Source organism: Mugil cephalus, chromosome 19 (assembly GCF_022458985.1).
Source record: "Mugil cephalus isolate CIBA_MC_2020 chromosome 19, CIBA_Mcephalus_1.1, whole genome shotgun sequence".
Lineage (NCBI taxonomy): Eukaryota > Metazoa > Chordata > Actinopteri > Mugiliformes > Mugilidae > Mugil > Mugil cephalus.
Genome location: NC_061788.1, coordinates 6,645,111 through 6,660,233, shown reverse-complemented (window position 1 = coordinate 6,660,233; position 15,123 = coordinate 6,645,111). Strand labels below are relative to the sequence as shown.

Genomic DNA, 15,123 nt, shown 5'->3' with positions numbered 1-15,123 from the left:
AGACGCGGCGCATGAAAAGTCGGAGTGACGCGCCGTTCATGCGGAAGGAGTGCAAAGCGTAGGAGAACTCCTGGAAGTAGGATATGGAGGAAGTCACAAAAAGCAGGTCAAGGAGATGTCCGTAAAGTTTAGGCGTGGAACACCGTGTGACTCTTAACTTTTCATTGTGATTAAATTAGGAGGGATTTTAGAAGCCGGTGTCAGTCAGTATACACCGATCAGCCACAATATTATGACCATTGATCATTGAGCATCTTGTGACAATTCAATGTTCTGCTCAGAAACTTTTGGACCTTTTGGATTTGTGTGGATGTTACATGGACCACCCACCCCCACCTCATAGCATTAGCACTCCTTGATGGCAGCAAGATGCAACCTGACACACACATACACAAAAACAGTACAGGAACAACTCAAAAAAACATGAAGAACAGCACAAGGTGTTGACCAGGCCTCCAAACTAATCAAGTATCTGTGGGATGATCCACAGAGATCCAAAGGCCCCCACTAACAACATCCTGTTTCCACACACCACAGAAGGCCCATGTCCATTCTCTGATGTATCACAAGTGTTTTGGAGACACAAGGGAGACCTACACAACGTTAGGAAGCTGGTCATCATGTCATGCATTAGGCATTTTTCCCTCATAAGGAAGCCATCATAACCTGCAAGACATGAACTGCAAAGAAACTACACCTAGAAAATCACTGCTCCTCAGTATTGATTTTTAACTCCAAACCCTAGATCCTGCACCAAAAAAGCGCTTCCCCTTTTAAGATGAGACAGATGAGATTTATCACAGGAGATGAGGAGTAGTGATATGTTCGCCGCTGCCAGTCACTCAGCGCTGGTATTAGTCACCGTGCCTCCGCTTCTCTGCTTGATCTGTTGTCTGTCATCTGCGCTCTCAGACAAATGCGCCACAATCGCATGAAACAGATTCTCTCTCACACACACACACACACACACTCACACACACTCACACATACCTGTCTCGTTTGACACGCATTCACTCTCGCTCTCGCGCAGGCACTAGTTTCTCCGCGAAAAAGAGATGTTCAATTTCCGTCTGGGCTAAGTGGACAGCTCGCGTCCTTCAGAAGGCGCGCAGGAAACAAGGCCTTGTCGGTGGATGGATTCCACCTGGCACATCCTGTCAGCTCGTCCAGTGATCAGAGGGAAACGGCGGTGTAATTTAAAGGGCCTGCGAGCAGCAGCGTGATGAGACACAACTTACTGATCGACCCCGCGAAGGCTCCTATGTGTTTCTAAGTTTTAGTCGATATTCTGTAAATGTAATCCCGTCTAAATAGAGTTGAGGTAGACGGCTGACATCACAAAACACACACGCACGCGCACAAAAAAAAATAAAACTTTATGAGAAAGTGGCGTAGATTAGTGGGAGGAAGGAAGATTGAGGTAGTCATCTCGCCAGAATACAGAGGCCATTCTTTGAATATTTGATGCAGACGGATAGCTGTTCACTCCAGTGGAACAAACTGGATTGGAGTCCAGTCGCTCATCTGGAAAAGGCTGTAATTTAAAGTCGTAGCCGCCGAGTGTCCTTAAGATCCTCATTTCCTTTCTGGCAGAACTTCAACCTCTGGATCGACACACCTGGGCCCTGCCCTCTGCCGAGGTCGAGTGGGCGCGCACGCATGCACGCACGACCACGCGTGCGCGCACAAACACAATCGGGCACTTGAATTTCATGGGCTGTAATTGTAAATAGTAATTTTCTCCCAAATGGCAGGCTTTAGCGGAGAGTGGGTAAATAGATTGCCAACAGTCTGGGTCCCAGAATATTTTGCAACCCGGCTGAGTGTATGTGCACCCTGCTGCTTCATATAAAAATATTCATTTATATAACCGGGAAGATTTAAAGTGAATCATTTGCAGGTTGTAGATTTCAAAATCCTAGCAACTGTTTTTCTCTCAATAACAAAAGTAATTTATTTTGTGAAACGTTAGGCTGATTGATAAATGGGAGTGTTTCATTTTTTTTTCCTTTTCATGATCTGACTCATTTATGTTTCGATGCCCATGTAAAGAGAACGACAGTTCTGCCGGTGAAATCTAACGACACAGAATCAGATGGACTGTCAACTCTCTGACAGTTAATATAATGAAACTAACACGGAGACGTGTCTCGGGGGCAATCGGCTACCGTTTGGATTTCTTATTTTAACTCTTGTTTTTGCTTGGTTTAAATTTCTTGCCGCATGCATGCACTAATGAGGCCACGCATACGAGATAACAGTCACAAAAACACATTAAAAAAAGATTTTTTCTTGCTTTTTACTGTCTCTCTTAGGTACACTTCATAATTTAATATCTGCACTTTTTTCCGAGACTTTAATCTTTGTTTTACATCTCTTGCTGTAACACAATTTGACAACAAGAGGTACTGTACGTACTGTTGCCATGTCTCGAAAAATCAGAGGCTGCAGGTTGGGATTTTTACACCGATCATGCGTAACATTATGACCACCTTCCTATTATTGTGTAGGTCTCTCTTTTGCCTCCAAAACAGTTGTGACTTATCAGAGAATGAACATGGGACTTCTGAGGGGGTCCTGTGGTGTCTGGAACAGGATGTTGTTAGTGGGGGCCTATGTGTTGAGGGGAGGGGCCTCTGTGGATCATCCCACAGAAACTTGATCAGTTTGGGATCTAGTGAATTTCGAGGCCAGGTCAATAACTAGTGCTGGAGGTGGCTGCTGCCATTAAGTAGTGTCATTCTTCTGGTCCCAGCAAAACATATAATCGTCACACCTTGTACACCTGTCAGTGGTCCTAATGTTACGCCTGATCGGTATATATACGCTCGTGTAAAAATGCTGCTGTAATATTTTGCATCATAAACCTTAGTCTACTGCTTTCTTCCCCTCTCCCAGGTGTAAGTGTAACCTCCATGCCTCCCAGTGCCTGCTGACTGACGGGAACCTCCAGTGCCAGTGTGAACACAACACCACTGGCCAGGACTGCCAGCGCTGCAAGAAGGGCTTCAAAGCCAAGTCCTGGAAAGCAGGGTCCTACCTGCCAGCACCGAACGGAACCCCCAACACCTGTACGTACCTGCTTCTGCATCGCTGCTATGTTCAACTCATCAGTCTGACACAGATAGATCTAAAACTGCTGTCTCCTTTCACGTGCTGTTTGACAGTTTGCTTTATTGTAATTCTTGTGAAATATTAGCTACATGACTGTTTAATTACTTTAATCTAGCATTCAAATTACACATCGTTCTAAAATACATTCTTGACTGATGGATTTTATCACGACTCAGGGAATAAAAAGCTTAATTAAGGAAGCAGCGGAAAAAGGACGGAGAAGTCGAAGAGTGACCATAAAGAGACCGAGTTCCTCGAGTTGTCGTCACCTCAGTGCAGAGAGCTGTGTATCTGAGTTGTGTAACGACTGAGGGTAGTGTTTGTGTGTGTGTGTGTGTGTGTGTGGAGAGAGGAAATCCTCTCAGAGAGTGCAGTCAGCTCCAGCAGCTAGATATGATAAAATAATAATCTAGGGCAGCCCCTCCCTGGTTTTCTCCATTCGAACGGACAAACTCACACAAGACAGGGAAACACTATCAGGAACCTTTACCTGCGCGCACGCTGCAGAGAACCGCTCCATTGTCGGCCTTTCCTTTCCAACGTGCGTCCGTTTCCAGCGGAGTTCTAATGGCGCCGACACGCACCTGCAGAGGTCAGCGGCAGCCTTTTAAACTCCCAAATCCCATTAGCGGAATTTAAAAATTAAAATGTTTGCAACTCGCTCGGTCGAAATGCAACGCAAAAAACGGCCACGGCTCACGGAAACGTTTCGGTCTCTACAGACTGCATTATGCATGCCAGGCTAAGCCAACAGCACAATCTGGAAAAATATGTAAAAAGGAATGAAAAAAGGCGAAAAGTTGTGCAGCGTAGCTGAAGCGGCAGCGCTATTCATACATGAGGAGGGCGTGTGGATGGGAGGGTTTTGGGGGGGCGACGAGTGTAATGAGTTAAATTAAGGAGCATATGGGGGGCCAGCGCAGACCCCGTAATTAGTCCAGGATGTTGAGAGGTGGTCCGCAACAAGCCCTCAGTTTGTAGAGGAGCTCTTAAACTCTCTGTGCCACCTGAGCCTGATAAATGAGGTTGAGTCAAGTCTTTAGGCAAATTGAATGCATAAATAAACAAGTTCTCATCTCCACCTGCTTTTCTTATTCTCTTTCAGGTACGATTGCTGGTTCGCCCTCCGGCTCCAGTAAGTAATAACGCAAAGCGAAGCACAAGTGGCGGCATTCCGCCGCGTCTTTCTCTTCCTGCCTCGTGTCTCGCCCCTTTTGTTGCATTGTTTTTGAAATGTTACGCTTTAACCCCGTACCTAGCCGTTTGTGCGTCCCCCCCCCCCCACCTCTCCTCTCCTGTGATGTTCACCCGGCTCTGTAGCTAGTCATTTCTTTTTCTCTGCATTTCCTCTCAGCGCTGCAGCGCGGGGCCCTGCGTTGCTTCATTATTAATAGGCCTCTCTGTCGCCGTGTCTTTTCATCACAGAACATCACACTAACCTGCACAGGAGGAATTCTTCCACAGTCCCGCGTTTTTTTTTTATTTTATTTTATTTTATTTAGAGTAAAGTCAGTGCCATTGATGGATCGTAGAAAGGAGTCGTGAGAGAGGGATCGGTGGCGGACGGGGAGGCAAAGACAGCTTGAAAGAAAAAGAGAGAGAAAGAGAGACTGAAAGAGAGAGAAGGATGTGGGCATATGTTAGTGTGTTGTAATGCAGTGTGATTCCGGGTGAGGAGCTCAGGGAGGCAGGAATAAAAGGGAATTTGATTAGGGATTCTCTCTGTGGAGAGGCTCTCAGCCTCTGAGCTGTTAGACAGAAACGATCGGCAAAGTGGCAACATCAACCCTGACAGCACTGGGCTTTTCTCCACATGGCCCAACAGTAAAAGGCTGATGCATGGATAGACTGAGCAATTGGACTGCACTGCAGAAGCCTGCTTTAAAAAAAAAGGGGGCTCCTCTGACAATTAGGAATAACTGTGTGGTTATTTGGAAAAAAATAATGGCTGCGATTTATCAAAGAAAATAATGAATCCCGCTAATGGCTTGATTATGAGTTTAGCGGCGCACCTTCAGACTCCCACAGACAGGTACCGCTTCTGAGCCTGAGGATGAAACAGAGGGGGGGGGTAAAGTTGAAGCTCAGGGTGAAACTCAAGGTGAAGCTGAAGGTGAGAGCAAAGCGGAGCCATCTCTGAAGCTGATTGACCCCCTACTGTTACCCAGGAGCACGATGGAGCCCCTCAGGAAGATACTTTGTACTAGAATATCTTTCTTTACTTCACTTATCACCTGACTTATACCGCAGAAAGGAACTTTTACTCCATTATAGTGCATATTATTGACAATTATTTTTATCTTTTATCTTAACATAAAACTATTAATTTATTGCTCTTCATGACTCCTCCAAAAATAGGCTCAAGTGCAAATTATACCATCAAAGGTTAGGGTTATCACATGTTTAATAGTGACCTTTAAAATTACACTTATGCTATATTTGTGGTATCAATCTTTCTATTCAAGCAAGGCAAAACTATCCTGCTACCCTGCTATCTACTTTTACTTTTCAGGAAACGCAGGTGTTTCGTGTATTTATATATTCTGACTCAGTTACTTTTCCTTGAGTAAATCTTTCGTCCTTCGCTGACCACAGGTGACACAGCAGCATCGTAGCGCTGGATTGCTAAACGCTCCTGTGACAAATCAAATACGTGATGCAATCCCGGCGGAAGCGCGCATAGAGGCCGACAAGAGCGGTGTTTGTGTTCTGCGTATACATCATACATAATTCACAGTGGAACTTACTGGAGGTCTTAAGATGTACATTGACTGCTTCCCCCGGACTCATCTTTGAAGTTGATGGTAGATGCCAGTCGTCCTGTCTTCAGAGCAAGGGCGTCACACTATATGGACATTCAGACTTTATTTGTTCTGACTGAGCGATTTTAAACAACCCCGGGATGGATGTGAACACATTCTGTCAGCTGCTTTCGACGTACAGTAAAGTGGTCCTTAAAGCCCAGCTCGCCTTCATACTAAATTTAAACCTGCCATCTTAGTAGGAAGCGGACCGCTCGTGTTACACCAGAAAAGCACTTAGGATGTGGGAGGAGCTGGGATTTGAGCAGCGCTGTGATGCCGTCAGACCTTTTTTTTTTTTTTTTTTTTGTCTTAAGGAAATCCATTAAGTGTGTTTTTATTTTTAACAGCGCAGCATTTCTGTTGTTTGGCTGACAAGAGTAGGAAAGTCAAGGAAGTCACTGATCAGCCGTGATTTAGGGCGGGGGCTGACAGCTTTGGCTTTTTTTTTTTTTTTGAACGGAAATACACTAACTTTGGGAACCTTTTTAAAGTTTGCTGTGAAGGACACAAATTAAGCTGCACAAAATCCAAAAATATATAATCAGAAATTCCAGAAAACTTGTCAAGTAACCACATTTAAAAGCTCAAACTGCCATATTTCATTTTGGGAAATGATTTCATCATTAAAAGTGTCCCTGAGTTATGGATAATTAAACTATCGTCCAAAATATCACATTTAAAGTGTTATTCAATTGTAAAGTCCTAAAATGCATATCAAATTCTTTAAAAAAAATATATATATATATAATTAGTTTATTTCAGTGCAATGTGCTGCATAAATATGGGGAAAATACACAACATTATTATTTTTTTTAACTGAGGTCTAGAGAAGTGTATTTTGGCTTGATCCTGACCCTGATGTGAGCAAACCCTTGTTATATGTCTGTGTGTGTGTGTGTGTGTGTGTGTGTGTGTGTGTGTGTGTGTGTGTGTGTAGATTTATAGCGGGCATATGGTGCAGCTCAGTGAAACCCATAAATCATCTTCATCCACTCCTTCTCCTCCCGGGGATCTGAGGTCTTAGGTTCCCTTCTCACAGAGCGGCCGCCACTACTGTTTGTACATGCACACGCTGACACACACAGACACACATACACACACACACACCGACACACAAAGAGGTTTTATCATATTGTTGCTGAAGGTCTTCCGACTTTAATAACTAGATCACATTACGCGATAAGCTGTCTTGAATAATATAACCGGTAATGTCGGTTATCTTCTCCCTGACTGTCGACCATGTTTGATGCATTCAAAGACTGTAGGTTATTTTAGGCTATGACTGAAGCAGTCTGGGATTTTGTGTTTCTGTTTTTTTTTTTCAACCATATAAAAGTTGGTTACATAAATCATAATTTCTCCTCTACTACCAGGAATTTGAAAAAGCAAATCCCAGCTTAGCTATTTGATGTGTAATTTTACATCAATATATGTTTTTTTTTTTTTTTATATAAATACACATATATATTTTTATTTGTTGCATCAAGCATCTTTAAAGACATTACAGCCAGACAGTATGTCATGGTAGTCGCCCCCTTTGTCATGTCTGTGCCCCAGTTAAGTCAGTGAACATGCTCAGATGAGGATTAGCAATCTATTGGCAAGAGAGTCTGATCCATAGAGCCCACAGCCCATTGGTCAGCCGGACAGATGGGCGTTTGGCGAGTGGGGGGAGGGTGGGGTCAGGGCAACCAAATCCTAAAATCCAGTCATACATCTACCTATCCAGCCGCCGCAACCTTGTATGCCCCTACTTCATCTTTCATCGAAAATCAGATCCCAGGGCTGTAGAGGAGCCTGAATAGCCTGCACACACACACACACACACACACACACACACACACACACACACACACACACGCACACGCACACAACTGGTCATGCACCAACTGAAATCCTTGCATTTTTATGAAGACTGAACTTCTGCCTCAGTCTGAGACAGATTGGATCATGTCTGGAAAATCATGTGACATATTAATAACATCCATGCTGCCCAACCACCATTAGGTGTTCAGGCAAACGTTAACCGTTCCTGAATCACAATGTCTTCATTAGCGCGGAGCTAAATCAACGTCTAACTCTCCGGTAATAAACGATGAAAATTCTAAGACTGACAGGTGGCATTAAACATTATTGTTATACTTTTTTTTTTGTGGTGTATTAATACAAGTGACAAATGATCTCATTATATGCAAATGCATCGGTGCAAAAGTCGCTTAAAAATGTGAACCGGCACTATGTTCTTGCTTTTAGTTTAGTGTGTGTGTGTGTGTGTGGTCGGGTGTGTGCGTGCGAGAGAGTGTGTCAGGGGACAGTTAGCGGGTCCATCTGTACAGATAGACAGGCACATATTAGAGGATTATGAATCAGATTACACTGTCGCATGCGTGTTGTGAGAGAGTGATGGCGCTGTTGTTGATCCTTTATTTTTTTTTTTTTAACCATTTTATTTCACATTCAGAGTCCACTGACTTCAACGGATCTGATTCTGGGGTTGGAAACTCTTTAAATTCCCATCATTTTGACAATAATAAAGGTAGGCGTTATAGTAGTAATTTAGTCATGGTGGTAGTACAATCAGAGTAGAATCGATAGTATTAGTATCACAGTTAAAATTTACATTAGTGCACTCTTTATCCTGATGTAGAGCTTCTAAAGATTTGCAGAAGGCTAAAACCTGCCAGTTGCCTCCTTCACACTTTTCCTCATCTGCTTTTCAGCTTTCTAGTTTAGTAAACAGCTATAACTTCACCACGGAGATGGATGACTCTTTTGCTCTTCTAGGAATTCAATGATTATGAGCAGTGAACATTTGACGCATCCTATTGTGCACTTTTTATCACAACACCGATCAGGCATAACATTATGACCACCTTCCTAATATTGTGTAGTGCCTCTAAAACAATTGTGACTCATCAGAGAACGGACATGGGCCCTCTGAGGGTGTCCTGTGGAGTCTGGAAACAGGATGTTGTTAGTTTTTTTTCTTCTGGGGAATTATGGGTTGAGGGGAGGGGCCTCTGTGGATCATCCCACATATACTTGATGAGTTTGGGATCTAGTTAATTTGGAGGCCGGGTCAAGACCTTGTGCTGTTTTTCATGTTTAATGAGTTGTTCCTAAAGGCTGCATCCTGCTGGGAGTCTAAGTAACATCCACACGAATGCCAGGTCCAAAAGTTTCCCGGCAGAACATTATATTGTCTCAAGATGTTGATTTACTTGTCAGTGGTCAGTGGTCGTAATGTTGTGGCTGATTAGTGTATAGTACAAGGCATAAAGGAATAAAAAAAAAAAGTATTAATGACACAATATATATCGTGGTGTTAAAAAAAACTCCCAAATAACAGCGCTGCCACATTTAATTGTCACAGTGGTGTTATTTCCTCCCATTAGAGGCAGCAGTTGAGTGATCCACATTAGCGGAAGACAATGTGACGATTAGCCTTGGCATCAGAACAGTTTAAATTTATACCAGCGGCTTCATGCATTCACGTTCCGGTCATTATCTCACTGTACGCTGGTATGTTCACAAATCAGCAATTGATTCATTTCTGATGCGAAGGTGAGAAATAATCACTGCCATTATTTGTCAGCGTTCCTCAGACGACAAAATTAAATGTGTGTGCAAACACATATGCGCGCGTCCATACACAACACTGCAAGTGTAAGCCAGAGTAGTACACTTTGACAAACGCTGCTAGGTTTCATTTTACAACCATATTAACAATAGTCACACCTTTAACAGTCACAGCGTTTCGCAGAAAGAACGCGGGTTCCAGCACTGAAAGGGTTGTGGAGCAGCTTTCGAGTTTAGCCTATCTCAGCAGTGTGAAATCACACTTTCATTGTGTGTTCTCACTTCGGTGTGCGGGAACGTGCTTACTAGAGTGTGTGCGTGCGCGTGTGCGTGCGCACAGTTGAAGAACAAAAAAGGAAAGCTAGGCTTTCTTTGGATAAACAATCTGAGGCAGCATCTCTTATGCTAATGTCTTAGCCTGCCCATTCCTCATTGCATTTACATTCTCTGTCCTCACGCACCTGATGCAACAGACAGCACAGCTCCGCCAGCAGAAAGCCGAATTACAGAGAGCTCCGCCCCGCCGACACACAACGCGTTGCCCACCAGCTCTTTAACCGAGCCTCCAGCCATACCCAGGGGACGGCCTACCACACTTTCTGTTACAATCAAGCCTCCTCCTTCGCCGTCCTCTTCGCAAGAGAAGCAGAGAGTTTACCCGACACCAGAAAAGGTCGCGCCTTCGGAAAACATCCCCGAACACTCACATCTGTCTCATCTAGTCCCGAAGGAGTCCACACATCACTCTGTTGTCGACCATCACCACCACCACCACCACCACGCAGTGACAGAGGAGTCTGCTCTCCATCCACTGACTCAATTTAACCATCATACAAACATGCCTGAAACTGGAGAAAAACACTCAGAGCTAAAGCATAGTGAGAGAGGAGGTAAGGCACACCCATATCTCTAGTAGATATAGACTAGAGTAGCGGTCCATAGAAAACAGAATAATCTAATTTAGAATCAGGAGATCATTTTCATTTCGAGCCGGCAGTGTGGTGTTTATGGCTTGGAACTCATCTAAAATGGTCAATTTTCAGGGGGTGAAGCTCGCTAACTTGCTGTTAGACACAAGCCATCATCATTTTTTATGTTTCTCAGCATCATATCACATATCGGAGATGGTTATTGAGTTATGTTGCGACAGCGAAATCTACTTAATGTGGGTGTGTAGGCGACCGGGCGCTTCAGCGTAAAGAGCAAAACACAACTTTTATAAGAGTTTTTGGAACTGGGATTTCTGTGAGGATAAGTGAGTTCAGTTGACATTGTTTTTGCGTCATGCAGAGAAACAGAGAGGATTGTAGAGCATCCGGCACAGGATCAGAGTGATGAAAAGACGTAACGGACAGAATCGGGACTTAACCCTTACTTACTGCGGCAGATTACAAAATACCATGACGGCATCATTAGCGAACGGAGCGTCGGGACGTAAAATGAAACGTGTCGTTCGAGGTCGTCCTCTGCTGGTTTTGGCTCCGTGTCAACCTGCCAGTGAGGGAGCAGATGAAGAACTCTATCACTGTCATGCTTTCCTAAGCCCAGTAGACTCTCGCACACGCTCAACCTTCTTTCAGTCAGCGTGGAGCGAGCGGGAACCCCCGAATGCTCGGGCTGCCAACGTCTGATGTCAGACGAATCGGGCTGAGCTGATTGAGATTAATGCCAAGAACGGTTCGAATCACTCCCACCCCCGAGGCAGCATGGGTTACTGAGATTAAATGCATTTATGCTCACTGCTGTGCTACATCAGGCTTTGAAACAACTACGATTCAGAAGCCCGCTTTCCCGCACGAGATATTTTTCAGACAGTGTGTGTGTGTGTGTGATGCGTGACAGATGCGTGAGGGAGTGGGGCCAGAGTCGGACATGAGCAGAGGTAAGAGGTAGGCAGGGGTTACTTTGATGGGATGTAACGATGGCATGATGCCAGTTGTGTGAAATGGTCCAGGGCGCTGTGAGAACAGCTGCCGGCGTCCTGTCTCACCGGAGCCCAGGGGAGGGGAGGGATGGAGGGGAGCGAGTGGGCGGGAGGTAGCCTGGAGGGGGACGCGCGGCGGGGGAGCGGCGCGCTTGCAGCAGGATGCCCCTCTCTCTGAAGGGGAACAACTGGAGACGTACACTGCCTCCGCAAAAACACCTCAAGGGGAAACGCAGATGGAAGCGTGCGCAAATCGTGCTCTCCTGTGGTCTGGTGATCATTAGTCCCTAAATGACGTGCATCATGTGGTCGCTTCACGCGATTGGTTATTTATTGGTAAACCTCCCTTTCAGGCCGTTTTAATTTGTCGAGTGTGCTGCAGTAAATGGAGAGGTGCGAGGGAAATGAGGCTTTATCCGTAAACTGAACTAGTTTCTTTCGCTTGAGCTTACTCTTGTCTAGCCCTCACAACTTGAAGCAAAGCATCCTGGGAATGTAAAAAAAAAAAAAAAAAAAAAAAGCCCTCTGGGAAAGTGGATATACAAAGAAACGGGGGGAAAAAAGGAGAAAACTTGAGCAGGAGACTGTTTAAAATGCAATAAAAGTCAAATGTGTGAGGCAAGAAATCTTTATACTGATTTGAGATGTTTTTATGTATCTGAGGCACCGGAGAGAACATGGGCAAGAACAATGATGAGGACACATTACTGTAATATAAAGCAGCCTATGGTGTTGTATGAATATTCATTCATATCAAGTACAATAGAAAAATGATGAGTGGAGATGGATCTTCTTTCCATATTATCAGTGGGAACGGAGCAGTAGAGTAAGCACGAGGCAGGAAATTTCATGATGTGCACATAAAAGGAAGCGCATGTCATTTCTTTAACACCCAGAGCAAAAAAATATAGTGATGAATGAGTTTCTCAAGCCTCTCCGACTCTCACAGCTTTTTCCCAAGCCCAGGGCTGAAGCCCCTGATGGGCCAATCCGCTATCTGACGGACAGAGGAAAGGAGAGAAAGGGAAGGCAGAGTCTCAGAGGAAGAGGAGAAGAAGGCGGACGATATCAGTAATCTTTAACCGCTGCAGTATCAGCCTAATTAGGAAGCTCTTATTGTTCGAGTCACTGAGGAAAGAGCTTGTAAAATACCCTACAAGACGTCTGGTCTTGTTATGGTAATGATGATTGTGGTGTGGGTAAGCCTCCCACAAGTCTGTACATGACGCTCGTGGACACAAAGCAACAAGCTCTTCTGAGGGGGAAAAAAAAGGAGGAAGAGGAGGAGGAAAAAGAAAGAAAAGCTCAAAAGACAGGTTTTGCTTTTAAACGGAGTAGATTTATACACTGCAGCTTACCTTTGATATGGTAAAAAATGCAGTAAATAAACTTTTATTTTTATTTTGACTGCGCACAGTGAAAGCTGGGACCCTGAAAACAGAAGAGACCTACATTTATCTCTCCAATGAAATGACAGTCTGTCAGTTAGCTTGAGCTAAATCATCATTCCAGCACATAACAGTAATACTGTACACGTATTTGCAACAAAGGCTGAAATAAAACTGGTCAGACTGTGTATTTATGGTTTAGCAAATAAAACTGAGCTTTCTTTTTTTTCTGCTTTTTGTGTAAACGGACACTGCGCTGTGTCAGGTACCCACAAGTCACGAGACTCATAACTACAGCTGAACATGGGGAGTAAAGGCAGGAGGAGGAACATATACACAGATGTGTAGTTTGCTCCACAAAACGATATACAGAATAAATGTTTGCATAAAGGACGCTAACGCTACAGGAGGTGGAGGGTTGGATGTTGGCATTGGACATCATTTATTTGATCTATTTTTCCATATTTATTTTGGTCGCTGTTTGGTTTGAAGCTCAGAAGACTAAACGTCTTGCATTATAAGACACTATTCACACCATTAAACGCTGCATAGCCTAATTAACACGAGTTGTTTTAGTCAAAAGTTCTACCCGTTTCTCCTGGTGAGGACAGGATACGTCTGTATGTGCTTTAGCGGTTGTAGCGAACTGTAGTTCAATGCAGTGCTGTACATAAGTGTGGATAATGTTTTTTTTTCCTTTGCTACGTTAATCACGTTGGTGTGTAAGTCACTGGAGGACATGCACAAGAGACTCACGGCCACATTACTACACCTTTATCAGGACATGGGGAGGAGAAAGAACCTAAAGTTACAGGTATCCACTGTAGGTGTAGTGGTAAAAAGGATGTAAATTATGTTGTTCATGAAAGTGATTGTTAATGTTAACTATGATTATGGTCAGACCCCCATACATCGGCGGGACACGTACATGAGACTCATGGCCATAAAACGGTGGAACATGAAGAAAGAAAAGGTGAGAGGACAGGTATCTGTTTCATATGTACAGTAGAGGTGGACATCTGTAGTTAACATGCAGTGAGAGATAAATATTCAGCTTGGGTGGAACCTGTCAACTAACAGTCTCCCATAATACTGAGCAGCACACACTTTATAGTGGCTGATACACAACATCATCTGAGCACGGGGAGGGTGAGCAAGCAGACAGAAAAGCAGAAAATAAATCTCAACAATTATATATGTAATATATATGACATATAATATCACAGATGAAATGAAAAGAATAATACGTACATTAAGAAAAAGTAATCAATAGATCTGTCCATTGTAAAAATAATTACATCTACACTTACTAAATCTTTATTCTAAGTGTTTCAATATTTATGCTGCCTTGAGCTGGTTTTTCCTTTTTCTGAAGCAGTTAATGCATTAAATGGAAGATGGAAACGCGTATTATGAGTAACTTTTGACAATGCGAACATTTAACTAACATCACTGCTCAAGGGCCTCAGCTTTTAGAGAACAAGAAGTTGCGTAACGTAGCATTTTCATTCACTCATTTCGCACCACTTGAAATAAATGCGCCCTGTTTCTTCTTTCGTGACAATTCAGAAGTTTGTTTCAGAGTTGTTTGATATTATGGAAACATGGCCAGTGATATGAGAGCTTATACAACTAAGCTCTCATTGGGTAGAGATGTAAAAAGTGGACAGGGCAGTAGGAATACATCGACTTCTAGCAGGTTACTGGTTGATAAATAATTTGATTGGATATTTTTTACTTGTATTGTCATTAACGACTGTGGTGTGACAGTTTCCCACATGGTTGAGCGACACGCACAGGAGCCGCAAGGCCACAAAACAACAACCTCATTGGAACATGGAGTAAAAAGGCAAGAGGATGCACATTCAGAAAGGAAATCTGAAAGAACAGGTACAAGTGTTTGTAGCGGTAGAAGGTAGTCCTGCTAGATTTAAGCTGTGTACTATAGGTACAACGTAGCTGTGGAATCATGCAGCAGACAAACAATTTGTAAGATTGGAAAGAAGTATTCTTTTTTTTTTGTCTTTTTTTACTTGTTGTGGGAGTGACAACTAGTGTTTGAGCTCAAGGCTAAAAAGCACCACACACCACAGACAGGAAAGCAAGGAAGTGAATGAAAAAAATGAAAGGAATGAAAGGAATGTACAGGAGGCAATGTTTTGTTGTATTTAAATAACATCATATATAACAGTTTAATTTTTGTGGAAGGAAATGCACAGGGGTAAAACTTCAGTACCATACATTTTAAGAGAAAACTGATAACTAAAACAGCAGGATTAAATGAAAAGAAGAAAAAGAAGGTGAACGCTCATGA

At 43.5% G+C, this 15,123-nt stretch overlaps 1 protein-coding gene and 1 long non-coding RNA gene across 4 annotated transcripts in view; both read left to right on the top strand.

Annotated features, from left to right (window-relative positions):
• Positions 1-15,123, top strand: part of ntng2b (netrin g2b) — a 63,532-nt gene that overhangs the window by 34,509 nt on the left and 13,900 nt on the right. For all 3 annotated transcript variants that reach the window (XM_047569824.1, XM_047569825.1, XM_047569826.1), the window contains exons 4-5: positions 2,899-3,071; positions 4,220-4,249. In XM_047569824.1, the coding sequence (XP_047425780.1) occupies positions 2,899-3,071; positions 4,220-4,249 (203 nt within the window). The remainder of the gene's footprint in view (positions 1-2,898; positions 3,072-4,219; positions 4,250-15,123) is intronic.
• Positions 9,742-14,738, top strand: LOC124996620. Its single transcript, XR_007110873.1, has 4 exons — positions 9,742-10,387; positions 13,537-13,623; positions 13,711-13,782; positions 14,580-14,738. It is a non-coding gene; the product is annotated as an uncharacterized LOC124996620 (long non-coding RNA).